General features: G+C 45.4%; 2 protein-coding genes and 1 long non-coding RNA gene across 4 annotated transcripts in view; 2 read left to right on the top strand and 1 right to left on the bottom strand.

Annotated features, from left to right (window-relative positions):
- The window catches only part of RAMAC (RNA guanine-7 methyltransferase activating subunit), a 4177-nt gene extending 3432 nt beyond the window's left edge, over positions 1–745 (bottom strand). The window contains exon 1 of the mRNA XM_026121245.2: positions 327–745. Within this exon, the coding sequence (XP_025977030.2) occupies positions 327–331 (5 nt within the window). The 5' untranslated portion in view covers positions 332–745. The remainder of the gene's footprint in view (positions 1–326) is intronic.
- Positions 746–869: 124 nt separating this feature from the next.
- LOC112995979 (uncharacterized) lies at positions 870–14504 on the top strand. Of its 2 annotated transcripts, XR_003262311.2 has the most exons (4): positions 887–1124; positions 7781–7879; positions 8599–8712; positions 8994–14504. It is a non-coding gene; the product is annotated as an uncharacterized LOC112995979 (long non-coding RNA). The 2 variants fall into 2 exon arrangements; XR_010390743.1 differs by having other exon boundaries at positions 870–1124; positions 7781–8712.
- A 1840-nt stretch (positions 14505–16344) lies between these two features.
- HOMER2 (homer scaffold protein 2) overlaps positions 16345–26286 on the top strand; it is a 65647-nt gene continuing 55705 nt past the window's right edge. Inside the window, exon 1 of the mRNA XM_064517304.1 lies at positions 16345–16662. Within this exon, the coding sequence (XP_064373374.1) occupies positions 16580–16662 (83 nt within the window). The 5' untranslated portion in view covers positions 16345–16579. The remainder of the gene's footprint in view (positions 16663–26286) is intronic.

The following is a 26286-nucleotide window of genomic DNA, read 5'->3' on the forward strand; positions in this document are numbered from 1 at the left end:
ACTACTAGCTAATATAGTCAGCCATTACATAGCAGTGCCTTCGGATCAGTTTTGACAGACCTGGATTAGGTGTGGTGAATTGTGGTGGAAAGAAAGGGGGCCTTTCTGTGTTTAGGATTACTAACAGAATTAGAAGAAAGTACTCCACACGTACTCCCGGTCCGCTCCCCTCCCATTCCCGACAGAGAAACAACACGACGGTCAGCCTGGGAAGCTGCTAAGGATATACGTAGCCACCAAAGCAAAATAATTAATTTATTCAGTAACTTACATGTTAATGACTTCATTCAGAGAAAGGTTAGCATCTAAGACAACGTTAAAATTACCTCATGATACACCTCTTGTAGGGGATTGGCGTTGAACACCTTTGTTTCCCTGCCTCCCTGCCTATACGCGTTTGTCCTTCAGGAGTTGGGGCCACCTAGTTCTGTACATTAGGGAAAGTTTGGCCCTAACAGCAAATGCTGAGGGAAGCTCTGCGGCTCCCGGTTTAACGAGCCGTGGCTGATTTAACAGCATGGAAGGTCTCTGCCTCCGGGCTTGCAGGCCGAGCTGTCCCGCTGCCCTGCAGGCAGGGCGGGCGCTGCCCTGGCGGATCGGAGCGGAGGAGGGAGGAGACCGGGCTCTCCGGCCTCCTCTGCCGCCGGCTCCTCGCTCCGAGCCGCGCGCGTCCCCCCGCGGGCCGGGCAGGCCGCCGCCTTCCCCCGCCGCCGGCCCGCAGCGTCCACAGCCGCGGCCCGCTGCCCCCCGCGGCAGGAGCTGCGTGCGCGTGTGGAGTGGGGGGAAAGCGCGGCTCGGTCCCGGTCCCGGTCCCAGCGCCCTCCTCCCCCGCAGCCTCCCCCGGCCCCGCCGCCGCCCTCACCCTGCGCCGCCGCCAGCCGCCGCCGCCGCCACCTTCCTCTTCCGGGCCGGGCGCACTGCCCTTCCGCTGCCGCCGCCCCGGCGGGAAGGGGGGCAGTGCCGAGCGGCCCCCGCCGGCTCGGGGCGGTTCTGGGCGGCTGGGGGCGGTTCTGGGCGGCCCGGCCCGGCCGCGGTGGCACCAGGTGCGCGTGGTCTGCGCGTAGCTCCCGCGGCAGCGTTGTCGGAAATGCCCGAGTTTTAACGCAAAACCGCTTCTGACGCGGGTAAGGGGGAGGCGGCAGCCGCGGCCGTTACTGCAGTTGGGCTCGGAGAGGCCGCGGCCGCGCTGGGGTCTGTCCGCAGAGCAGACGGCCCGGCAGCCCGTAGCCGTGCGCGCGGGGCCCCGCTCTGCCTCGCGCGAGGCCGCACTGCCCGAGCGCGGGGCCCGCGCCCCTGCCCGGCCCTGCGCGCAGCCCCGGTCCCGGCGCCGCTAGCGCGTGCGGAGGCGCGCGTGGGGGTCGGAGCCTCCCCACGCGAGGCCGCAGGTGCGCGCGTGGCTCGGGGCGGAGGGGCCCGCTTTGCCCTCTCCCGAGGGGATGGGGACGCTGAGACCTTCCTGCGGCGGAAACGGCGTCTGCGCCCCTGTTCCCGCCGTTCGCCCTGTTTCCACGCCTTCGACGTTACAAGTATTTTCACTGCTGTTTTCCACAATTCCTAAGCCATATTTTTTAAAATGTTTTTAATGCACTGTATAAGAAATGAATTTCTTGTAGGATCGCCTCAGAAAGCAATGCATTTTCAAGTTTTACAAGTTCAGGGACCCAGCTATGCTACGCTAGAGGGTCTCCTTACTGCTCGCAGACACTAGCAAAGCACAGAGACTGGTAATCAAACATGTCGCCTTTAGCAAAATACCCCAGCAACAGTGATACTGGCATCCTATTCTCCAAAAAGACCAAAATAAGTGTTCTTCATTTGATAGAAGCAATTATTGCTCTCCAGCATGACTTACCTCAATCCAAACAGCCCAATGCAAATATCTTAACTTGGAGTATCTGATTCTAAGTCAAACAGCTTGTTACTGGGGCTGAAAAATAATATATTTTAGCTTAAGTTTTCCTCATATAATCCCTGTTCTACTGACTGCCCTTTTAAAATGAGCAGAAATAAATAAGGATTTTATTTCTTCCCCAGATATCTTTCATTTTGGCCACTGGATATTACAGGTTCAGGTGGGCCTACAGGGGATTTTAGGCATAAAATTCATGAGGTGATCCTTAATAAAAGGGAGATCTTTGTAGAGCTTCTAGGCTGCTGTTTCATGAATGAAATATTTTTCATTAAAAGACAAAACTTATTTTAATATTTAACTTTTAATTATAGACCCAAATCATCCATGCATTTAAGGACATGCATAATCTGAGCATATATATATAGTTCTTCTGAAGGCACGGGCTCATTGTAAACACTGTGACCAGTATACTACACAAATTACAATTTTGCTAGGGTGTTGTGATACAGAAGAACACTTACAGAGAATGGCTACATCAGGATAGCACCTATATTTAAAATTTTGTGTTGTTTCAGGCATTAGATTTTTTATACAGTATCTTTGTGGCCACTATGGGTTATAACATCAATAAGGCAAAACAATCCAAGTGGTGTGTGCTAAGACTTCTTGTAGATATTGTACTGAAGTTCAAACTGCATGTGAAAAAGCCGAAGGGACAGGTGATTTTTAAAGGAATAAAGGCACTTAGACATGAATATTGGCACCAAGTAGGACTTTCAGTGCTCCCTGAGTGCCTCACGTAGTGCATACTTACCTACATTTGCAGGTGGCCAAGTACTTAAAAGGTCTAGCTCCAAGTGTTGTCAAGACTGACTTGATAATCTGCTCTTGTAATCTTTCTCCTCACTTCAAGCCTCTCCAAGTAATTAATGTGTTGTTTTTGTACAAACAAAATCTCATAATCAGCACTTCTGAAGTCTACTGTAGTATGATAAAGCCTCAAATTTTTTGCTTTTTGTCTATGAAGTTTATTATGTTAAATATAGTACATTTAGATAAAGTCTTATCTTACAAATTTTAAACTAAGAACTGTTCCTTTTAGCCTATCTGAAATTAATGGAGCTTTGGGAGTGTGGTGCTTCCTTGCTGAACAAAGGAATAGACCCTAAAAACTAACAAAATCTTTTCTGCCTTAAAACAGTGGAAAAAGACAGTTCTCTTTATAGTTAGTGTTGACAACGTACTGTTCTGTCGCAAGATTTTGTGTTGGATGTTTTACGTAAGCCCACAGCTTCTGGACTTGTGCGTTTTCAATATATTGACTTTCATGAAAAAAAAAAATCTAGCTCTTGTGATTATGGACACTTTTTTGAAAAGGAAATAAATCTCTGTACAGGATCCTCAGCCTGTACTGAGAAGCAAATAGAATAACATTATTAAAGTCTTACTGGTTTAAAATCTTACATTTTTTACAATTTTCCTTTTTTGTGACTAGGTTCATTGCTTTATATCAGTTGAAGGTGACGTCTGTGAAATTTTTAATGAAAAGTCAGCAGGTATCTTGGTTCCAGGAAAAAAGGGGAACTACATTTTGCGTACCTTTCTGTATCTTTAAACAGGAGGAAGCCTTTTAATCAAATGTTAATATCTACCTTGAGAAATCAACTAAGGAACTAATATTCCTCTATAATTGTGTCCTGTCTGATCAAGGGAATATTATTGGTTTATATATGAACAAGCAAAGACACCTGCAAATATTGTTATGGATCCTGCTGTTTTTTAGAACAAAAAGTGATACATCTTACATGAGATACCGTTTTAGCAAAAATGTATTTGTCTTCAAAACTCTGATTTTCTTCTTGCTTGCTGAAGCTGTTCAGTGATTTCCTGGTAGCTGATTAGCCCCTCTTTTTTTTCATTTTCTCAGTTACACTGTAGTTGAAAGCCTGTTTTGTTTGTACAGTAAAAACTGACTTCTCCAGATAATTTATTCTAGGAAATGGAGATGGCTGGCACTGTCAGGGAGAGCGAGACTTCATGTTCTAGCCAAGGGCAGGTACAAAGGGCGTGTGTGTCAGCCTTGTTATTGATTACCTACTAACATAAAGCTGTGTTTCTGTGCATACAAGAGGCTGTAAGGCCACCAGGGGACATCTGAGTAACTAATGACCATAAATTATTTGCTAGATCATTCGTTGCACTGAGAGATACGTAAGCAGAGATACTCTTCAGCCAATCTGTAGATTTAGAGTTGTGCTCTTTCTTTAGGACCTCCTGTGCTTACCAGGTCAGTTCTCATCACTGGGTATTATTCCTTTGGCTGGAAAGGATGATTGCCTAGATGAATCTCACTTAAATAAAAGGGAAGGCCAAGATACAGCAGCTGTTACTGACAAATGCGTCCGAAGCCTGTGCAATAATTCTGTCAGATCTCTGCCTTGCCTGTGCCATTATTTTGTATCCTACAACATCACTGAGCTTCAGAGTGTCTCTTCCATACCTCCATATGGTATTGTGAAGTGAAGTCCATAAAGGAGCAGACTGCAGATTCCTACCAACTTCACTAAACTTAATACAAGAAAAGTTTCCTTCCCATAATGACCTTTAAATGTTAACTGACAAAAAAAAGTCCTTTTTCTAAGAAAAAGAAGGCCTAATTCAGGGTGTTTGGTTGTGTTACAGAATAACCATTTTGGTGCTGCAGGGCCCAGTACCCTTACATTAAGCTTACAACAGTGTAACTCTTGATTAGAAAGAATTTATTCGTAATTTATGCCAGTATGAAAGAAGGCCTTTAATTTTCCAAAGAGCTATTTATGTTATCAGTCTTTTAAAACATGCAGTCACATTAAATTATGATTCTGGCATGTTGTTCTTAAAATAAATGCAGAGGTGGTGTTATCCGACTATCATTTTTTATATATTTATGTCTGTGCGTGTGTGCATGCACACACACATATATACAAATTAAAAATCAGTGTATTCTAGCTGCCTTCTTTTATCGTCACCTTTTAAACTGAATAAGCCAGCTGTGCCCTTTGGGGTCTATAAGAATGAATCATTTTTATTATTTTTGCTCTCTTAGACAGTAATTACAGAGTAGTATGCTGTCTCTGTTTTTTAATATTATGGTGCCATTTTCATCCATGGTGTAACACCATTAACTTCAGCAGAGTTACACTAGAAATGAATTTGTCCCCAGGAGGCTTTTGCAAATGTTCAGTTCTTTCCTCATGATTACCCAGAGGAACAGTGAAGAAGAAGGCAAGACAGAGGGCCCTTTGATAGGAGGAATGTAGTTCAAAGAGAAGTCTTGTGTGCCATTCATGGTGCTCCATATGTTCCTCATCTGGGATGGAGGTGGATTGGATCCTGTGGAGGCACGCATGCCGTGTCTGAAGGGCAGGCAGAAATTCTAGCATAGCACATCTGGTGCCCAGGTTGTGTTCTTTCCTGGACAGAGGTACTGTACAAATGAAACAAAGTGAGAGGAATATTCAGATACTTAAAATATACTTCAGTGGAACTGTTTGAAAGTCAGAAAATGAAGTAGCCAAATGTTAATTCCTCGTAATTATCAAGTTGTCCAAACTCGAGTCCAGCTGCTTATTAGATTTCAAGCAACCCTGTGCGAGGGGATGTATGAATCAGTGCTACCATGGATTTGCCTATTGTAAAGTTATTCACAAAATATAAAGGAGATATTCAAAATATTCCACATCAGCGGGACCCACAGCTCGGCGTAGCAGGGCTGCACCACAGCTGGGTCTGAGACAGACACCCCTCAGCAGACACCCAGCAATACCTGGGCCCGCGGGCAGAGGTGTGGGTGAAGGTGAGGCTGGTCAGGGCAGTTAAAGCCTGTTAGTGCACTCAGGGCCCTGACAGTCACGTGTGGTGAAGATTTGTCTTATGTTTAAATCAGAAGCTCAGATCCTTGCAGAACCTAGGATCTAGCAGAAGGAAATGCTTATGCCTTTTCAGTAAACGTCTAGGGCTTTTCCTGGTTTTGATAGTTGATGCAGTTAGTGTGTTACACGCCAATCAGTTGCCTCAGATACAGAGCCAAATATTCAACCTTTAAATAGGATACCCAGATGTCCCTTTTTAGTCTCTGAGTTTCAGTTCTCTTGATAATTACATTCCCCAGGCACTAGAGAGTTGGTCTGAGGTTCCTAGTGTGGGACTCAAATATTTCCTCAGGGACCCACATTTGAAAATTGCCTTTGTTTGTAGGTAGATGTGCTAAGAGGTCCTGTTCATGTATGTCCTCCTGCAGCTGTGTAACTACATGTTTAAACTCTATTAAAGGCAGTGAAATAGCAGCAGTGTTTAAGTGTTTTGTTCCCGCTCAAGGCCCAGGTCAGTAGAACTGGTGTAAGTAATGCTCTTTCCCTTAGGTACTAAACATGGCTCTCTGCAGATGGCGTTACTGAGAAGCTGTTAGTTAGCACAGGAATTTTTCTCCCTTCTTTCTTGTATTCCCTTTGTCTGCATGTCAGAAAGACTTCTTGAATGTTCCCCCTCGTTCCTCTTCAGCTAAAGGGTTATTAGAGAAGTAAGAGACAACTTTGTACTACTTCAAGGTCAGAGTGTCTTCTAAATCTGAAACAGTTAAAAAAAACTGTAAAACAGCTGAGACCCATGTCCAGTCCACATTAAGACCACACTGTGCTAAAGCTGGGCACAGTATAAATGTATTAGCTGAAAAGCTTGTAGGATTTTGCAAAGTTGGACTGAACAGCCTGCTCCCTGTTCTGGCATTGCCTCGCTGCTGCTGTGTACTCCCCTGCCCTTCCTCCGTGTCGTCCCTTGTTCTGTACGTAATTTGGAAATTCTTTGGGCAGACGCTATCTTTTCGTTTTATGTTTGTGCTGTGCTGGCGCTGGTCCCTGACTGGGGCTCTATTTCACTGCCACTACTAATGGTAATAACTCTCTCTCCTGTTACTAAATTAGGACTGGAGATCATTCTTTCCAGCAGACAACAGTTCCTAATCTTCCAGGAGGGTGCTGTGGCTGCCACCCCTCTGCTTCCCCTTCCTCCCTCTCCCAGGGATGTCAAGGCACATCGTCCTTGCCTGACCCTTGGCTGCTGTAATTCCTTCTTCATCTTTGCCCCTAGACTCCTGCTGCAGTGTCTTCTCCTGGAGCCTTTCCACGGTGCTGCTGTTTTTGTGTCCCTGCTCCCCTCATGCTCACAATTTCAGGTCACTCTCTTCACCACTTCCTTGAGTTGTGGCTGTTTCTTTCCCATCCCCTCACTGCCAGTAGAAGCAGTGCTGTGGTGACAATCCATCCATTTCATAGCTTGCTAGCACTCAGCAGAATGCAACTTTCAAATGTTGGTTGGGAACCAGTGCAGAAGAGCATGTTTACTACTAAACAGAGTACAAATTTAAATACATATATATATATGCTACCTTGGAAAATGCAAAGTTCTGATGGAGTTCTGATGGCGGCCTGTTAAAAACAAGCCCAGAAAGTATAGGCGTTTATGAAAACCACACACTAAGTTTTGGTGATACTTTGAGTGTGATATTTTTATATCAGGCTATGGCTGCTCATTCTAAGAATAATAACAATTATTTTTGTGGTCTTAAATGCTGCTGTGGGGGGTATCACAAACTTCCTGAGTAAAAACTTTAATTAAAAAACAAATATTAATCTCCGAGCAGTATCATCTGCAGCATGTTGCAAGATAAGACTTTGCCAACCTGGAAAACTAGGCAAGATTCTAATTAAATCAGGGAAAAAATGATGAGCTAGATATAAGTTTTATTTAAGGATCACAGTTACATAAGATATGAAAGATCTCACAATTGCTGTATGGTGGGAAATGTTGCTGCTAGATCTCACAGGCTGTTTGCTGGAAGATAAATCCTGGTTCCACTGCTTCCAAGTAGGATTGTGATACTGTCTTCAGCAGGTCAGGACTTCGCCATGGCTCTGCATTTGACTCGGAAGCTACTTCAGTGCCGTTGAAAGCCGTGCAGATGATCCAGTAATGAAGCAATGGATCAGCATGGTATGAGCAGATGCCATATTGCTAATGGTGCCATTTTTCCACTGAGCCACAAAAACAAAGTCCTGACTATTTATGGTTGTTAGAGGTCACAACTCACCTTTTGAAAAGTAAAGCTCTTAATCCCAGTATGCTGGCCAAAATCTATTTTAGGTAATTCCACTCTGGCTATCAGCCTTTCCTGTATTGTTCCAATTGGATGTAGTATTGGCCTTCACATCCTGTTCCAAACTGTGCTGTGCTCCTCTGTGTTTTGGAATGGTTGATATTTTCCAGAGACTGCTACACTGCAGTGGTGTGTGAAGTGATCTCTATATATCCCTCACTTGTCTCACAGGAATGGAATGAAGATTAATCAATTATAGCTGAATCTTGATCCCGGTGAAGTCAAAAGAAGTGCCTTTCCATTGGCATTACTGGGGCCAGGGTTTGCTTCTGTGTACATGTTATCGTTTTGAGATTCCTACGTGTAAAAACAAATTAAAATGCAAGGCATTACCTTGCTGAAGCTGTCTGTGTAGTAAGAATTCCTTTAGCTAGAGAGAAAAATATATTTTAAAGGCTATTTCCTGAAGAGTATAACTGCTTATCACAACAGGCATTATTGTGCCTGAAGAAATTCCAGTTCTTTGAATGTGGCTTTAAGCACCTGGTTTTCATTGCCTGGCATTTATGGCTTTGCATGTCCTGTGCATTCAAAAAATGCCTTGTTACACTTTCAGGGCTGGCTCCTGCTCTTTTCCCAATTCAGCTAATGGTGTGGAATTGTTATATCAGAAGCCATGTTCCCAAAGCCATCAAGAATTCAGCTTCAGATATTGGAAGCAAGTTGAATAGTAAGTAACAATACCTGCTGGTCATTCTTTTTGACCAAATGTTAATTCTTCTGGACAAATAAACAGAGGCTCTAAAGAAGAGCAACTCTGGCTAGATTTCTAAGAGACTGCAAAATATTTTCCACTTAGTTCCTATGTCACATGCCACTTATGATGTCACATTTCAAATTGTAAATCAACTTTCAAGGTGGACAGACGATATCACTGAAAAACATTTTTGCAGGATCGCCTAACGTCTTCCGTGCAAATATAATAATAGTACATATCTTGTGCAAATATAGGAAAGAGTGGTCATGGACTATTTTGGGAAAAGTGTACTCAGCAGATGGACATAGCAATAAGAGCGAATATCCAGTCAGCCACCGAGGAACAGAAGAGCTGTAATAAATATTATTAAAGGTGGGTATGGATGAAGGTTAGCCTATTCCTGTAGGAAAACTATCAAATTAAATTTAGAAAAATGTTGATACATACACAACATAAATCATGTGTTCTGCAAGTGAACAGTAAATGAAAAACAGAGGGTATGTGTCATCCATATTGTACAATATTGAGTTAATTTCATTCTCTCAGGTACGTAGAAGAGGTTTTGATATGTATGTATAAATATTATTCCATTGGCCATGGATTAATTTAGAACACTTGAAATGCACAGCTCAGAGCTTTTCTGTAAGTCGTGAGGGTCCTTATCCACCTTCCACTAAGTCCTGTTGAGTTAGACTGAATTCTGTAATGCTTGGTGTTACCTCCTGCGGTGTTGCCTTGTGATCCCTCCTCTGGCTCCAAAGCCCTAACTGAGCAGTGGTAGAGAAACTTAATTTGATATTAATACATGGGTGCTGCTGCCTGCCATATTTTCACTACTTGCTCAAAACCCAGGTAGCTACTCTGGATCTAGAGCAGCACTCCTCAGGTGCTTCAGCTGCTACTCTGGAACTAGAGCAGCACTCCTCAGGCGCTTCAGCTGCAAACATACGCCTAAAGTGTTTTTTTAAAGATTTGCAAATGAATAAAAATTTCCCTCTGATTTTTTCCATATTCTGGATTTTATACATCCCCAAGAACTATGAAATTTTCTCCAGAAAAGTGGAATCTAGGTTTCTCATTAGGTATTACCACTTCTATAATGTACGTTAACTAGCATTACAGAAGATTGGGTTTAAAAATGTCAATAGTAAATATTTTATGAGAAGCAAAATTTGGGGCTGAATAAAATATGATTGCATTTGTTTAACTGATACGTAGTGTTTGTTTATTTTCCCAAGTATTGTTGCAGAGCAAAGTTAGATTAGGTAGAATTAGGAATGGAAAACCTCCCTTCGAACTAGCTTTATCTAGGGAAGAAATTCATACAGGAGAGGGATCCAGATACCTCTGCCCACAAGGAAACATACAGGCCTTTATCAAGCCACAGGGCACCAAGTAAATGAATCAGACCTCCGGCATACCCATGGAAATGTCTGCTTTTGCCAATAAGGCAAGCAAGGAGCTGATTAAGGGGCAAAGTCTGCTGGTGAGTAAGTTCTAAAGAAGCACAAAGAACGAGGTATTTTGCGTGAGTCGGGAGTATGAGTACGTACATGCAGCCAAAATAAACACTTCTGGAGATCTGAAATGCCCTGAAAGGACTGGTCTAGCCCCAGCCTCTCTTCCCCACTCCTTTCTTACATGGAAGAGGAGGTGGGAATGGTGTTTTCTTTGCAGAGTGAGGAGGGTGGGACCACAGTGGGGAGTGATCCCCCCGGGGGGGGGGGTCGGGGGGGAGGGCTGCTTGCTGGCCTGTGAGGGACCCTGGGGGAAGGGTGAGAGGGCAGCGGTGGGAGCAGGCTGCTGGCTCTGCTCTCATGGGCAGTAGCAGTTTACATGCAGTGCAGGATCACAGCAGAGTGCCAGGCTCAGCAAGGGGGCCTCAGCCCTCCTTTGCTCTGCCAAGCTGGAGCCCTGCCCTGCCCAGGGAGCAAAGCAGGCAGCAAACACCGCCGGGGCTCTTCCCCACCATGGCCCTGGCTCTTCACCCCGCTCTGCAGCCTGGGCCCCCATGCAAGCAGAAGGCACTGTGGCATGCACCGTAGAGCCCGTCGCAGCCAGTATAATGGAATGGGCTAATTGAAAAGGCAGCATCAAAGTGCCAGTCTGCGGTTGCTTGGAAATGTAATCCAACTTTGGTATTATTTTTGAGCTGAGATTTTTTTGAATCCAAAATTCCATGTGACGGAAGAGATGGGTATTTAAACAGATGTCTGCAATTCCTCTAAAAAATAGAGATTGAGTTACAGATGGTAAAAAGGGTCTGGGAATTAAAAACTCCTGAGCTATAAGAAAATTTACATGTGAGCAAAATGGTTTGCTAAAGTGAATGGTTCTGCAATTCTGTGTGTTTGAAAATTAAGTTTCTTTCACCAAAAATGTGAATATCTTTTCCCTTCTGTATTATCTGCATCTCTACTAGTAGCTTTGGCTGCCACCATCACCATTATAGCCAATTTGCAGTATGAGGGTCCTGTTTCTAACAGACAAGGCATATAGTTTTTCCTTCTCCTCTCTCTCATACAATCTGGCCTGCTAGGACCAAAATTTTTGATCTGAATTAGCTTAAGAAGAAAAATTATCCATCCCATCTGCAGAACTGGTGCCTGACTGCTCTAACTTGCATTTTGTAAATCACAAACGGAATTGTGTGCTATGAGACCAGAACGAAACCAGAATCATCATTTGTACTTGCAAATGAATTGGGATTTTATTTTTTTTCTTCTGTTGTGGATTTAAAAAGAAAATGACCAAAATAAACTTTGAGTGGAAAAGCTAATGACTTGTGACATATGAAATACAAAGTGCTGCATATTGGAAGGGAAAACTGAACGTATTTTGTGTAGTTCTAAGGAGCAATTCAGGACCCATCTCATCAGCTGGGAGACTTGTGCATCACTGAGAACAACTTGATGAAGATCACTACTCATACATCTGTGCTCAAAAAAAGAAGTATTAGGATGTATGTGAAATAATAACCGACTCCACTGCAAGATGTAAGAATATTTTTTACATGCGGTGCTCCTCACCACAGCGAGGAGTGCCAGTCTGTGCATTGCAAAAACAATTCGAATTAGCGTGATTCCAGAGAAGAGTTGCAAGACCCACTAGGTGCAGAGAAAAGCTGTCATATGGAGAGTGACTGAACTTACTTTACAGTGGAGGGGACATAATCAAAGTGTCTACATCAATCAATGTATCACTGTATTAAGAAGGAGAATTGGGAGTATCTATTTTCTCTGCTTTGTAAGTACGAAGAAATAGTACGGTTAAAGAGGCAAGCTTTTCTCCAAGAATGGGACCACCTTTACAGATGCCGAGGTTCAGTATTCACTCCGAGATGTGTTCCCGTCTGGATTTCTAGTAGACCAAAGTATGGAGCATGCCTAAAGGATCCATACCGACTTGTTCATTAATGCTGACAGATGCTGTCTTATTATAGTAGTAGTATTAGAAATTCATCAGCATGTTACAAGTTTGCAGCCTCTTACAGTATGCTGTGTACTTACAGTTCAGGATTGGGTGACCCGTGTGAGTTGGTTTGGCATATTTTGGCTTTGCTGGCTTTGTTTATAAGTGTATGTCTTTTCTCCCCAGAATCTTACTTTGTATTACTTTTTGTTAGCTGTGTTTTTGTCTTCATTGAGAAGGCAGTATATACCACGGTGTGATGACAACAGTTCTTTGCATTTACATTAAAAACTGCTTTGAACTGATATTTGCATATTTTACAGGACAACCTTTTGAAAATGAGATAGAAACCACTCATATACCTTCTGTTACTACACTAAGACAGGAGTTTCCTGACACTAAGTAATTATATATAAGAATGAACTACAAATAATAAGAAGAGAAGGTTCAACTTCTCCTTTTAAGGATGATTGACAAAAGATGCTTAAAAATGGGCTTGTCCTTTTCACTTTTGCAGACATAGAAGGTAGTTGGAAATGGTTGTTTTGGGATGTTTGGTTTATTTCCAGAGGACTGAGGGGAGAAGAATTGTTTTTACCCTAAAAATCACGTGAATGTCAACTTGGGTTTTTTTCTGTCTTGCTGGAGGACTTGTTGAAGGTCTCAGATGTTTATTGTGAGCGCTGACATTTTAATTGAAAGGACAAAAGTGTTGATTTTTTTAAACAAATAGATCCTTTGTCCAAATTGTTTATTAGTTACTGGATTAAGTAGGTTTTAACAACAAAAATAATAAATCAGAGTTCTAAACAGTCTAACTTAAAATCCTTTCTTTTTCTCAGTTGCTCATCTTTAAAAGTTTATATCCCGTGATATTATAATTACATTAATTCTCCAGCTGTCAAGGGATTTTGAAAGCTAATCCTCCATTTCGGATGTAAAAATCAAGAATTCCCCAGAGCTTTTTTGGCTAAACTTCTGGATCACATTTAAAGCATGCAAATGGTTGGTTATTTGTCAAAGCAAAAAGTGGAAAATGGCACAGTTCCGCCATAGTAAAAAAAATGCAAATTTCATCATTCTAGTTGAAAAAAAGAAAAACACAGTATTGAATATTTTATTTAAAACTATCTGCCATGGGAAATAGGGAGAAGACTGACTTGAAGTATAATAGTTCAAAAAGACTAAACAGCACTTCTTCTGAAATAAGATTATATATAAAATAGAGTGGTAAAAGATGGCAATAATGAAAGCCAAACAAAAGGCAAGAAAATAAACACTGAGAGCTGGGAAGAGACCAGCAAGCTCTTTGCTTCTCAGAATGCAGACTGCATGCATCCACTTAGGTTGCCAGAGCCGTTCTCTGAAAAAGATATTCACCCTGTATCTAGGAATCAAAAATTATATCTTTAGGAGGCCCATGGGAATAGGAGAAATTACTCATCTAAAGAAGTTACATCCATTTGCAGAATGTGGATATATTTATTGTTCAGCTTGAATCATGCTGAGGGATCCTGTGCCTTCAGCCTTCTGAGTTTTCCTGAACCTTGCCACAGTAATAAAAGCACACTCGTGAATGCTAAATGAGGACTGAATTATCCCCATCCTGTACTGGAACCAGATCGGAAGTGAGATATTATGTCACGTATGAAAGCTTAAGAGCTAATTAATTTTGACAGCGTATTTATAGTTCTCATCTACAGAGATCTCAAAAATAAGAAAAGAGAATACTAAAAAAAATTACACTAAAATAATGTATATCAATGAGATCTATACCCAAATTAGGACTCTTCCTAACAGTGGAGGAATTCAATATTGAATCATGCATAGAGCAATCACTTCATTCACTACTGATAATGTTAAACAGTTTGCACGAAATCTGGGCCTTGTTCAAACCCGTGGGACTTTTGCCATTGACTTAAATGGGGAGAGGACCTTATCCTGTTTGGCAGAGGGAAGAAGGCAATGACAGTGTGCCACACACACGGCCAGGAGGAAGGGACGGCCATCTGGAGCAAGAGAGGCAATATCAGACAAAGAGAGCGTGCTTAGGGAAATCCAGATTTGACCAGGAAGCTAGGCTTAATTTGCTCTTTCTCGGACAAAACGTCTCAGGATCCTTGAGATGGTGGAAGCACGACTTTGTCTCTTCTGAAGGACGGTTCTGAAAACAGCCTAAGTCAAGCTTTACAAAGGGGCAGATGAACCAAAGCAATACACAAAACGTTGTCTGTATACGTGTCATGGTAATTCTGCAGCTACCTATGCTTCCATAAACCTAACCTTTTTTGTAACTAGGGATGAAAATACACTCTTTAATGCAAGCTTGGAAAAGATTAAAAAATTAGAAAACATGAGGAGAACTGCAGTTTCAATTTCCAGTTTCACTCTTACCACAAAGCTTGTAGTACATTACTCCATTTTGATCCAATTCTGTTATATAGTTTTAAGTCATGTACGGCACTGGTTCATAAAACACCATTTTCTAATACTCACAAAAATGAGCTAATTAATCAGTGAGGACTAAGACGGTGTCTCTCCCATAAAAGGAATTTGTAATTCAACAAAATGAAGTAAATGATGTAAGAAGTGAGCTAAAATCATGCAATTTATGTTGGGAATTCTTCCACAAGATTGTCAGACTGCTGTTTTTTTACCTTAGGGAGAGTTAGCCCTCACTGTTTTCCCCAGAAGAGGTTATATCAAAGCACTGTTCCAGGCTAAGATCAGCATGAGTGTGAAAGGATTAACGCTTTGGCTACGGCTATCCAGGAGGAAACAGAAACTCACTTTCAGCTGGCAGAACAGGACATGCAAAGTCTTTACATGTCGGCAGTTAGGTAAGGAGTTAAATCCCCTTCGAGTTCCACAGCAGCCCGTTTGACCATGGGTGTAATTAGCCTTGCAAAGAGAGCAGGTATGCTGGAGAGGTGTCATTGCCCCGCTCACAATGAGGTCGTTGTTTAACTTCACAACCCTCTGAAAAAGAAAATACATAATTTGTCATGCTTCTCCCCCCCAGTGCATGGATTTTATTTGGGTATATAGGGTTGAGATCCCATTTTGGTCTTCTAGACGTCAGGAAGCAGCTGCCTATTAGTGGCAGAATAAATGGCAGCCTTACTTTCCGTAATTGGAAAGTGTTAGGTTGCCGGGTAAGTTTTCCTTCTGCGTTGGTTCTCATGGGATCCCCAGGCAATACCGGGGATAACCCCAGTTATTACACACAAAATTGAAGAAAGAAAACAATTTTTCCCACAATTTAAAAACTTTCGTGAAAGAAAGGGTAAATTAACGTGAAAATGAAAATAATCACTCTTGATGGCAGTATATTAATTACAACTTTGTGTGGGTGAAGAAGTGAAGATCCTCTCTTCTGCGTGGATTGGGCATCTTTCCTCAACAAGAGAATAAATGTCTCTGTGCCAGAGAGTCCTGCCAGAGAGTCCTGCAGATGCCAGAGCTAGTGGCTCCGTGGCTTTCTCGAGGATTTGTGTCCTGTGGTTGCACCTCAGTGAAATTTCAGTGCTGAAACTCTCGTGGTGGGGCATCCCTAACGTGGCTCTTCCGCGTTAGTGCAACGTTTCCTTCAGTGGAAAGGAAACATCCTGCCGTGTATTTTCATGAAACCCATAGGGAAGCAGTAACTCTGAGACTACCCCGGTGCAGATGTATGGGGGAGTGGGGGGGAAGGAGGCTCAGCCCCCCCGTCTGTGCTGCTGGTGCAGCTCACGCTGCTGGTCAGTGCCCTGCGCGAGGCCCACAGCCAGACCGCGCTGCGGGGCTCAGCTCGCCCCCGGCCCATTGCCCAAGTGAGGCTGAAATCGCCTCAGAAGCTGCTCGGCCGCAGAGACGCGCCCGAGCAGCGCTGCGTTGCCTCCATTTCCCGGGGAAATCGGGTCAGAAGTGCGAGGCGCCGGGGGAGGACTCGCTCGCCCGGGAGGGGCCGCCCCGCGCTCCTCGCTCCGCTCCCGGCCCGGGGGCGCCGCTGGCCCGGGGCGGGCTCGGGCTCGGGCTCGGCTCGGCGGCGGGGCAGAGCCGCGGGCCCCGAAGTTGCCCCGAAGTTCCCTCCGCGCCGGTTGCCCCCGCGGGTCCCGGCCGCTCCGCTCGGCGCTGCGGGCGGCCCCGCCGGCGGGGGGCGGCTGCGGGGCGCCGGGTGACTCGTCGCCGCCGCCGCCGGGGGGCCCGACCCCGCGCCCCGCCCCGCCGCGCCGCCCCCGCGCCGCCGCCTCGCAGGGCGGCGGGTGCCGCGGGGAGGCTGCTCCGTGCCGCCGCCGCCCGGGAGGGAGGTTATGTAAGGGGGGAGGCGGCAGCGGGAGGAGGAGCAGGACGCCTCGCTGCCGCCGCCGCTGCCGGCTGCCGCCGCGCCGAGACCCGCCGCCGCCGCCGCTCCTCGCCGCCGCCGGGGCCAGCGGGGCCGGGCGGCCGCATGTGCGAAGTAGGGACGCGGCCGCCGCCGGCCGCCGAGCCGCCCTCGGCCGCCGCCGCCGCCGAGAGGTGCCGCGACATGGGGTGAGTGCGGCCGCCCGCCCCGCCGGGGGCAGCGCCCCGGCCCCGGCCCCGGCCCCGGCCCCGCGTGGGCGCCACCTCCCGCCCCGCGCCCCGGCCCCCGCGCGGCCCCAGCGCCGCCTCCTGCCCCGCGTGGGCGCCGCCTCCGCCCCGCGCCCCGGCCCCGCGTGGGCGCCGCCCCGGCCGCGCCGCAGGTGCCCGGCCGCGCGCTCCGTAGCCCCGCGTGGGGCACCGGGCGCCAGCGACGTTCCCCGCGCGGCGGCGGCAAAACGCGCTTGGCGCGCTCGCGGGGCCGCGGGGCTGCCCGGCCCGGACGGGGGAGCCGAGCCGAGCGGCGGGGGAGCGCGGGGCTGGGCGCGGCGAGAGCTCTGGGGCGCTGCCGGCCGGGCTCGGGCTCGGGCTCCGTGAAGCGCGGCACCAACTCACCTGGGCTGCGGAGCCCGCGCGGCGCTGGGCCCCCCCCCCCCCCCCCGCTTTTTTGTTAATTTTCCCGTGGGAGCAGCCCTGGCCGCGGTGATGGCCTGCTGGGGAACTCGCCGTGGTCCTCCCGAGCAGCACTTGCGCGCTTTCCTTATCCTCTAACTTTAGAAAAGGACAAAACCCAAACGCCGGCGTTAGAGCCATTTGTGAATATTAGGGAAGCGATTATAATACTGTGCTTTCAGCTGGAACTATATATAGACTTGAGATCCTCTCGACCAGGAGGGAAGGCGATGTCTTGGGGGATTCCAAACCCACACGTTTAATTTGCTTTATTTCTATCCTATTATGTTATCTTACACCTTTTCTGTTCTTTGCCTCTCCTCACCCTCCTGTGGCAAAGAATCATTCTCCCGTTTCTGAGCTTACTCCTGCCACAGCTAACTGTGCAAGCTCCCACTATGGATTCGTGTATGCTGTTGTCAAAGTGACATAATTTGAGACTATATGGATAAATAATGAATTAAAATGCAATGGATGTGTCTGAATTTGATACCCAGCAGTACCGAACAGAAGTAAAGGGGTAGGGGGAGAAATAAGATATAAGTGAATATCTCCCAGTGTTTCATTTCATAATTACCAGGGGCTCATCTGTTTCCGAATTATGTAAGCTTGCATTTAAAAAACTAAAACAGAAACTGTCCTTGGAATTGTAAAAAGAAGCATCAAAATCTGGCTGAGGTAGGCTTGCCTCCCTGGGTCTGTAGGTGGGCAGGAAAACGTGTGCAAGGGAAACTTGCCCCAGTCATCTTACTTGGGTGTCTCTAAATGCAAATATTTTTGTTGCCGTCATTTTTAACTCTTTCTGTACTGGCGGAACAGCTTAGCTGGAAAGTTCAGCCGGGCCTTGGGCAGGACGGGGTGGATGATCATGGTGTCCCCCCGCTTGGAAATCTGTCGTAGCTCAGAGCTCTCGATTCGGAGCAGTCAGACACTGCGCGAAGACCTGTGCTGCCCAGCTGCACCGGGCTGGAAGCCTTCGGCGTGCACTGCCTGCCCCGTGCGCCGCACGGCTCCTGCCTGCGCTGCTCTGTGGAGAGTGTACACGTAGAGGGTACCGTGACCTGCATAGCTCAGTGCCCTGACTTTACCTTTCTTTAACTTCAATTAAGTTATTTCAGACTTACAGCAGTGTTCATGAGAGGAGAATCAAACTCCCAGCGTCATTGTGTGCTGGGGTTTCAGTGTGTTGCACACACCCGCACGCTGTGTGTGGTGCGCAGACAGGTGTTTCTTGGATGTGCATTGGGCAGCTGTCTCACGTTGTTATGCTGCCGTCCACCTTTTGGATGCAAAGAACTTCAAAGTACATTTGTCAGGGTGTTGACGCGGCAGGAGCTTGCAACACCTGAGACACAAGTTAAAAGAACAAAAAAACCCTCCCTACACGCACACATGCATATACACACACACACAAACACACATACACACTCTTCCCATCTGCGAAATGGGCACCTTCGTACTTATTTGCCCTTTTGTAAAGCATTTTATGAGAGGACTCAATCTTCGCGTAGCTGGCAGCACAGGTTTTGTCCCAGGAATTCCAGGTTTGCTTCCTGGGCAGGTTTTGGTGTCAGTTATGGGACACACTCGCAGAAATTGTAAGAATAACTTGACTCTTAGCATTTTAAAATAGTTTTTATTTATTGTTTTTTTCTGGGGGTGACCATTACTAATGATTCACTTAAATGCTGCCTATGGATTTGGCACTGATGAATAATACTGTGAAACCTGATATAGCTGCTTGACCTTGGCGAACCTATTTAAATTGCTCATTAGCTGTGAGCTATTTAAACTGTTGTTTTAGTTCAGTTTACTGGACAGTGAGGTATTGTCAAGTTCTACAAAAGTAATTTATATGTTTGAAAAAAATAATGCCTATAATTCAGTGGATGTGAAAACAATGTAAAAAAAAAAAGTGTCCAGGCAAAAAAAGGTCTGCTTCAGTGACCATTAAAGTCCGTGCAAAGTTCTTGCTGGCAAAGAACCACTGTCTTGGGGTCTAGCCATTGTTTGGCATCTCACTATAGAAATGTTTACTTTAAAGGAGGGGGAAAACATCTTTTTCTAAATCACCACTTTCCTCTCCTGTACACACCTGTCGTTACCTCAATAGTCTAAGGCTTAAACTTCAGCTATTTAAAAACACAATGTAACACATTTCCGGTTGTGGAGATTTCTTTGTCTGAAAATACCACTTGATTTGTCTTTTCATGCTGCAGCAGAGCTAACAAAACCCAGAAAACGACTAGCTGTCTACTGCTCGGATTTTAGTGAGCTGTATCTGATAATCTAATAACCATGATCTGATTCAATCTGACCTCAATTTAAACAATATAAACTAGCTTTCCAGTTATAAAGATGCTTCAATTTTAGTTATTAGAATGATTTAAAGAAGTAATGGCTACCTTCTTACTCCTCTTCGTGTATGCTTACATTCTTTTACTACTTTTGCTTCTTTAGTATCTTTGCATTTCTCAATCTGTTACAAATATTTCTTGTTACTAAGCATGTGACAAGTATCCAGCCTGGATTAGATGTGTAAATCACTTCACTGCTGCTGAAGGTGGTGTGTGTATAATCTGCTGGATTAAAATTCGGCTAATTTAAATACCCTCTAGCAATAAAATTGAGTTTGAAATCCATTTTTATAAATCATATCAAGATGAAGATCAGCCACCCTAACATTAGAAAGTATTGGAGAAGGCCATACACCACAGTAGAAGTCCTATGTGTGTCTAGATGCATGTGTGCGTGCTCCATGCGGGTTCATGATGCGCTCGCTCACAGCGTGCGTTCCTTTAGGTTGGTCTGAGTCTGCGCCGTGTCGATGGGGGCTGCTGTGGTAAATTTGCCGCAGGCCTTGGCCGGGGATGCTCGCTGCCCCCATGCCCGGGCAGCCCCGTCCAGGGGCTGCGGGGACGGAGCGCCGGGGGTGCCTGCGCGGGCACCTCTGCCTCCTCCGGGAGGGCGGTGGCCCTGCGCCGTCCTCCGAGAAGGTGGGAGAAGGAGAGTTTCCAAGCCTGCCTCAAGCAAAGAGGCAACCACATCTCAAGGAGACTGGACTCACAATTTAATTTTTTCTTCTTTTTCGTTTAAATTCTGCCTCTCTAGGGTTTTCATGAGAATGTATGGTTGGGGGCCTGTGTTTCTGAGAGTAGTGATACATTTTTTTATTACACAGTGACATTTAAGAACATGGGGAAAGCCTACTTTGCGCTTTTCCCTTTTGCTGTTAGCAATAGTAACGTCCATCGGCCCATGTACCGCTTTAGCCAGCTGGGGAGTAAAAGGCAAACAAATGGGAGGACAAAGGAAGGAAAAAAGTGAAGGAGGCAAGAGATGCAGAAAAGCTAGTGTTATAGGAAGCCTTTAATTTTGGACAGTGTTCAAATTGGCCTTTCCTGTACCAGCAGCACTTCAGATACCATGGTGATAAGCTTTGCTTAAGAAGCCCCATAGCAGGGAAGAGCGTGTTGCAGAGGAAATTCACCTTGGCTGTCATCCAGCTCCTGGGGAAATCGATGGGAACCTCGCGCTGGCTTCCTCCGAAGTCCGTCCGAGCCATCTGTCTGCTGCGGAGAGGGCAGGGGGCCGGCGGGCAGCTTGCAGCTCCCTCCTCGCACCGCTCCAGACCAGCGGAAAGCAGCGGTGCAGCACGCCCAAAGGAAGGGCACCCGTCTGCTGCCGAGCACACAGCACCCAGCGCAGGGCTGTGGCCAGCGTGCAGCTGGGTGCCACAGACGGTGGGGGAGGTACTGCAAGGTCAGGACCCTTTTGGAGGCTGCCAGGTTGGCAGCTTTGGTTCGGCTCCTGGCAGAGCTCAGAGGCCAGGTTGCACCAGTCGTCATCCCACTGGTGATGGTGATGGTGTTCGAAGAAAGAGATGATGATCTGACTAGGCCCTGAGGCTGTTAATCCCATCATTTTTTAAGGCAGTTGGCTGGATGTACTTAATGCTTTACAGCCTTGGTTCTTTATCCTTGCTTCCTTACATAGCTATTCCCATTTTTGCAGAGTGGGTCTAAATGGCTGCTGCTCTGACTTGGAGAGTTCAGTATCTCATGCGCAGGTGTAAGTGGCTGCAATATCCAGCAGAAAAGTCAAGTGTGCAGAATTTTAATTTCTGGAGCAATAGGCTGGCTCCATTGAAATGGATGGGAAAACTCAATTGACCTCAGCAGTATGTATAAAACCTATGTTATACATATGCATAGTTCCTTCCGTATGCTAAAACAATTTTAATAAGGTTAGAGAGAGGGAACTTTGAAAGGAGAAAAAATAGATAAACTGTCATGAGGATTTATTTTTGCTCCAGATCTTGGTGTGGTCGCATCATGGTGAGTGAGCAAACCTTTAATGTTTCACCTGAGCCTGCCATCAAGTGCCATTATTGCCCTTACTGCCTCTCGCACGATTATGTGAGGAGTTCATAGCATTGCAGATAGATGCATGTAACTGAATGGGGCCAAAAGTCCCCTGTGTGAATAAGTTGTAAGGAAAATACGGGCTTGGGGGGAAACGATGATGAGACAAGCAAATAAAGAGTGGCAGAAAGAAATCATGAATGAGTGACTGCCATTAGAGACAGAAGGTGGGATAAGGAAAAGGTCTTAGGCAGGGTCTGCTAGAGATAATTTCAGCAAAGTGGAATAGGAAAAATCATTCAGTACCACAGCTAGTTTGAGTGCTCTGGTGAAAATTTCACCAGAATTTGCTCACATAGACAATGCTATAGGAAAACAGTGATGAAAAAGAGAACCTAATTCTAAGAGAGTCTTCCTGGTCAGGTTTCTTTTAGCTACCAGCCTAATTAATTACCACTGTTATTTGATTATCACTTGAAAAAGCTTATGAATAAAATATTCTCCCAAAAGTTGGAATGTCCCTCGAGCCCCTCCTTCCATTTGCAAAGATGCTGGTGAGTAGGTCTCCTGATAACAAAAGCATCGTTTAAAATGTTAAAAAGAATTATTTGATGTTTCTTTTAACTGAAAATAATTTTAACTGGTTCAGGCTCTGACAAAATGTCTTGAACTGTTTGCGCGTATTCACAGTATGGCTAAAGCAGGCAGAGAAGAGCAAGGAGTTTTCTGGGAACCCCAGAGCAGAGGGCATCGGTCTGGTTTTGTATCTAGATTTTCTGCATTGCTTTTTGTTCATTTATTTGGCTGTATTAATGCAGTACCTACAATAAACAGCCTCATGCATGAAAATATATTTAAGAAAGTGTAGGCATTTTGCATCAGCTGCTGGTTTTCCTGTTGACTTTTTGATAGGGAGTGTGCTGAGTGGGAAGGCCTTCGGACCCAAAGGTTGCTGCACAAAGCTCTGCCTGCTTTCACCTTGAATGCTATTAGTCATGTTTGTGCACTTTGGGCACTGCAAACACAGTGTGCGACTTATTTATCCTTTGGTTTTGTGGTGGCTCTTTGGGATGTAAATGTGCTGAGGGGAATATATTTCAACGGTGTTTCTCCAATAATTCAGCTGTACACTGTAAATAGCTGGCAATCCTGTTATTAAATCTCAGAAAGTGCTAAGACAAGGGCACTGCCTTCAAAGTAAGACAGGAAGCATTTAAGCTTGAGCATTAAAGAAGTGCTCTTAAGGGCAAGACCAATTAGGCAGGGAACCAGCCATTAGTACCAAGGGAGGTTACTGAGGCACCGCAAGCACGTGTCCTCCAGGACGGGCTGGAGAGGGCAGGAGTAGGAATTGTGTAATGCGCACTCATGCAACATGCACAACATCAGACTGCATGATGCAGTTGGTCTTTGATTATATTTTTGATGACACATACTAGCTGCTCTCTGCCTGCTTGTGGGAGAGAGCGAGTTGCCCAGCGCTGCTGGCTTGGCTGCTCTGTGCTGAGCTCACGTAGGACATGAGTCGCTGCCTGCTTGCTTGTCACTGACGTCGCAACTATTAGAAGCTGTTGGGCCCTCTTGCATCACTTGCAAATGCTTCATAATGGTAATTTTGCCACTGGGGTCAGGATTAAAATGATGATATTTTAAATAATGGATGCTCTAAGCATTTCAGGATTTGTTTAAAAAAAAAATTGGTATTGCTGAATGACATCACTAAGCGGGACAGCCTGCTTAATGACTCATATGGGAGCAGTAGGCTCTGCCGTGTAGGTGTTTTTGGATTTGTGGGTTTCATGTTGAAGGCTGGCAAGACTAGGAGCTTTAGCTGCAAAACAACTGTGGATATATCATGGAGAAGAGAGAGATTTGTCACAGAGGAGAGAGAGGGTCTGGCAGTGAAGGTGTGAGCAGAAGTGACTGCTGCTCACTGTGCAAAGTGTGTTCACTTCAATGGTAACTCAGCCTCCTTTGCTACCTCCCCCAGACACTAGTCTGATTTTATTTGTTTGACGTGGTTTATCGAAATGCAAGATTGTAAGCATTTCTGAAGTGATAAACTGCTTTATTTCTGTCTGGAATTTTCACTGCAGCCTACAGGATTTAGAGACTCAAATGCTGCTGCAATTCAGAAAGAAATTTTCTGTGGAAGTAGCACCTTCCTGCCTACACACTGAGGGGCCTGAAGAAGCTCTCTGGAACTGCTAGGTGTTGTTTTCTATCATCATTTGCATTATAATAATAGAAGCCCTGCAATTGCATCCATAGCAGGCAAGGCTTAGTATCAATGCAGCAAGACAGCAAAGGCCTCTTTGGAATATGTTTTAAAATATAAAGCCCTCTTACACAATATGTTTTCCTAAAGCAACTTCTAGTTGTACTGAGGATCCTTCCTTGTGGACTGTGAAATGGTGTGTACAGGCACTTACTGTGTAAATACTTGTTGTTTGCCTCTGCTTCACACTTTGCAGTAGATGCTCATCAGATATGGAGCACTGCACTCCTCAAAAAATTAAATAGGTAAGCTTGAAGGCTTGCATGGGCTCTGAAAGGAAACATTCATTTTATTATGTGGAGGTGTGAGTGTCTTATTTTCAGTGTTCAGTACTGATTGCTTCATTCTTGGAAGAAGGACAGGTAGTGTAGCTAGAGCTGGCTTTTTCTTTGGAAAACTGTTCTCCAGCAAGGTGCACGCTGTCTCTCCTGCACATTGATTACGTCTCAGTGACTGACTCAGGTTCGTTGCTGTTGGAGGGTTGCTCTATAGTCTGTAACAGCAACACCTTGGTGTTGCCTTTGTTTCATTCCCCTGTTTTATTGTGCTTTTGTGTTCAGGCTTCCCGCTATAAATGTGTCGCACACATCTAAAATGTCTCCCTGCAATTGTTTAAGTGGGAACATGTGATCCATTTTGTGATACTGAAAACCGTCAGTGGGAGCATTTGGAGAAGGGGAAGAAATGCTTGGAGAGGGGCTGAACATGGCGTGAGCAGCCCGAGCCCTTCCCAGGCCTGGCGCTGGTGCCTGCTGCGGGGCTTCAAGCTCTTTGCCAGGCGCGGAGGGAAGCACAGGGAAATCTGATGCCTTATAATTATTTCTTTCACTGATAGTAAAGCCTAAAGGTGAGGTCGGGGCTCTGTTCTAGTAGGTGGCTCACAGAAACGTGAGGAAGGCTGCGGCGTAGGAGCCTTGCATTTATGCCTCCGGAGCTTACATTTTTCTGCCTTATTTGTACCCCTGTTTCTGCCTTGACATCTCCCCATTTCTTACTGGGATTTAGCCATGCACGGCCCCTCTGGGGAGGGGTGAAGCGGTGCGGCATACTGCCACCCCTACCTCTTCCACCTCCGCACGGTCCGAACCGCTGGGAACAGGGAAGCGGAGATACTCCTTCCCGGCCAGCCGGGACATCGTTGCACAGACACAGTGACCCTGCGTGTTCGCAGGGCAGGATAACTGTTGCCCTTGGGTATACCAGGAGGAGATGAGAGCAGCTTTGGACACTATTTATGTACATACATAATCTAATGTCATAATAATCTCCTTTCCTTCAGCTGGAAGAGGAAGAAATTTATTCTTCCGTGAATCAATACAGGATTTAGTTGCTTAAAACTTTACAGCATATATCTGAATGACAGCGCTCTCTTTTTCACAATTATTTGGTTTTGTGTGTCTGTCATTTATATTTAGTCCATTACAGGAGATAGCTAACTTTCTATTGCCTGTTGGTCTTTATAAACTTGTATTTTAAGGGATCTTCTAAAAATGCTGGTACACAGAAAGAGTCTAATTTGGTTTATAATCTTTTTTCTAGATGAACAGAAAGTGGCTTGACTGAGAACTGGGATTTGACACTGTACTACACCCACCCAAATTCGAGGAAATCCAATTCAAAGCTTGAATCTCTTATCTCAGTTACAAATAAACACAATGGCTGTGGAACAAGGGTCAGATTTCATGTTCCAGAAAGTGAGCTGTTGGTTTGGGAAAATTGTTTGAGGATAGATGGGGAGGCTGTTTGCTGCCTCCCAGGTAGATCTAGAAGTGTGCATGAATCCATGCTTTCTCAGTGATTTTTTTTCCTTTTTCCCCTGTGCTTCTTTCAGTTTCCTCTGTGTTTTGGAGCAGATGAATGGGTTTTTATGCATAATGTGAAATTCCATTTTGTCTTTTGAGAGATCTGAAGGACAAATAATGTCTTTAAAGTTTTTTGCACAAGTTTTTTGCTTCATGTTGTGATCTGCAGTGACATTCCCTAGACACAGATGCTTCTGAGCAACTGGTTTCTGAGACCTTCAAAACTGCGTAATGCGGCAGATACATCAGCTTTCAAGGACTTCCCTGGTCATATTCAGTTTGATGCTCCCAACAACGTCTGTCCCCCTGCCTGGCCTCTGCAGAGTGCTCTGCAAAGGCTCTGGTTTTCCTGGGGGCAGTGGGAAGAACTTCCTCCTTCGCCTGGCCCAGAGCTGGGCTGAGCTGCTTCACAAAGCTTGGTGCAAGCACCTTTCCTGCAGTTGTGGTTACCTCCTTTTTCCTTTACAGAGGAGGTCTGCTTTGAATTTATCTGTCTCAGAGCAGTAATCCTGCATACATACTGTTTAGATCTATTTGCAAGAACTTTTCCCCACTGATTTAGAAAGTAACATTTCAAATTCTATGGGGGAGAAATTGCCAAAGGTTTTATATTTTAAACAAATTAGATTATTAAAGTTAGGAGCTGAATCAAAATATCTAATCCACTTTGCACTCCCTGTTTGATCTTTCATTCCAGCCT

Source organism: Dromaius novaehollandiae, chromosome 10 (genome assembly GCF_036370855.1).
Source record: "Dromaius novaehollandiae isolate bDroNov1 chromosome 10, bDroNov1.hap1, whole genome shotgun sequence".
Classification (NCBI taxonomy): Eukaryota; Metazoa; Chordata; class Aves; order Casuariiformes; family Dromaiidae; genus Dromaius; species Dromaius novaehollandiae.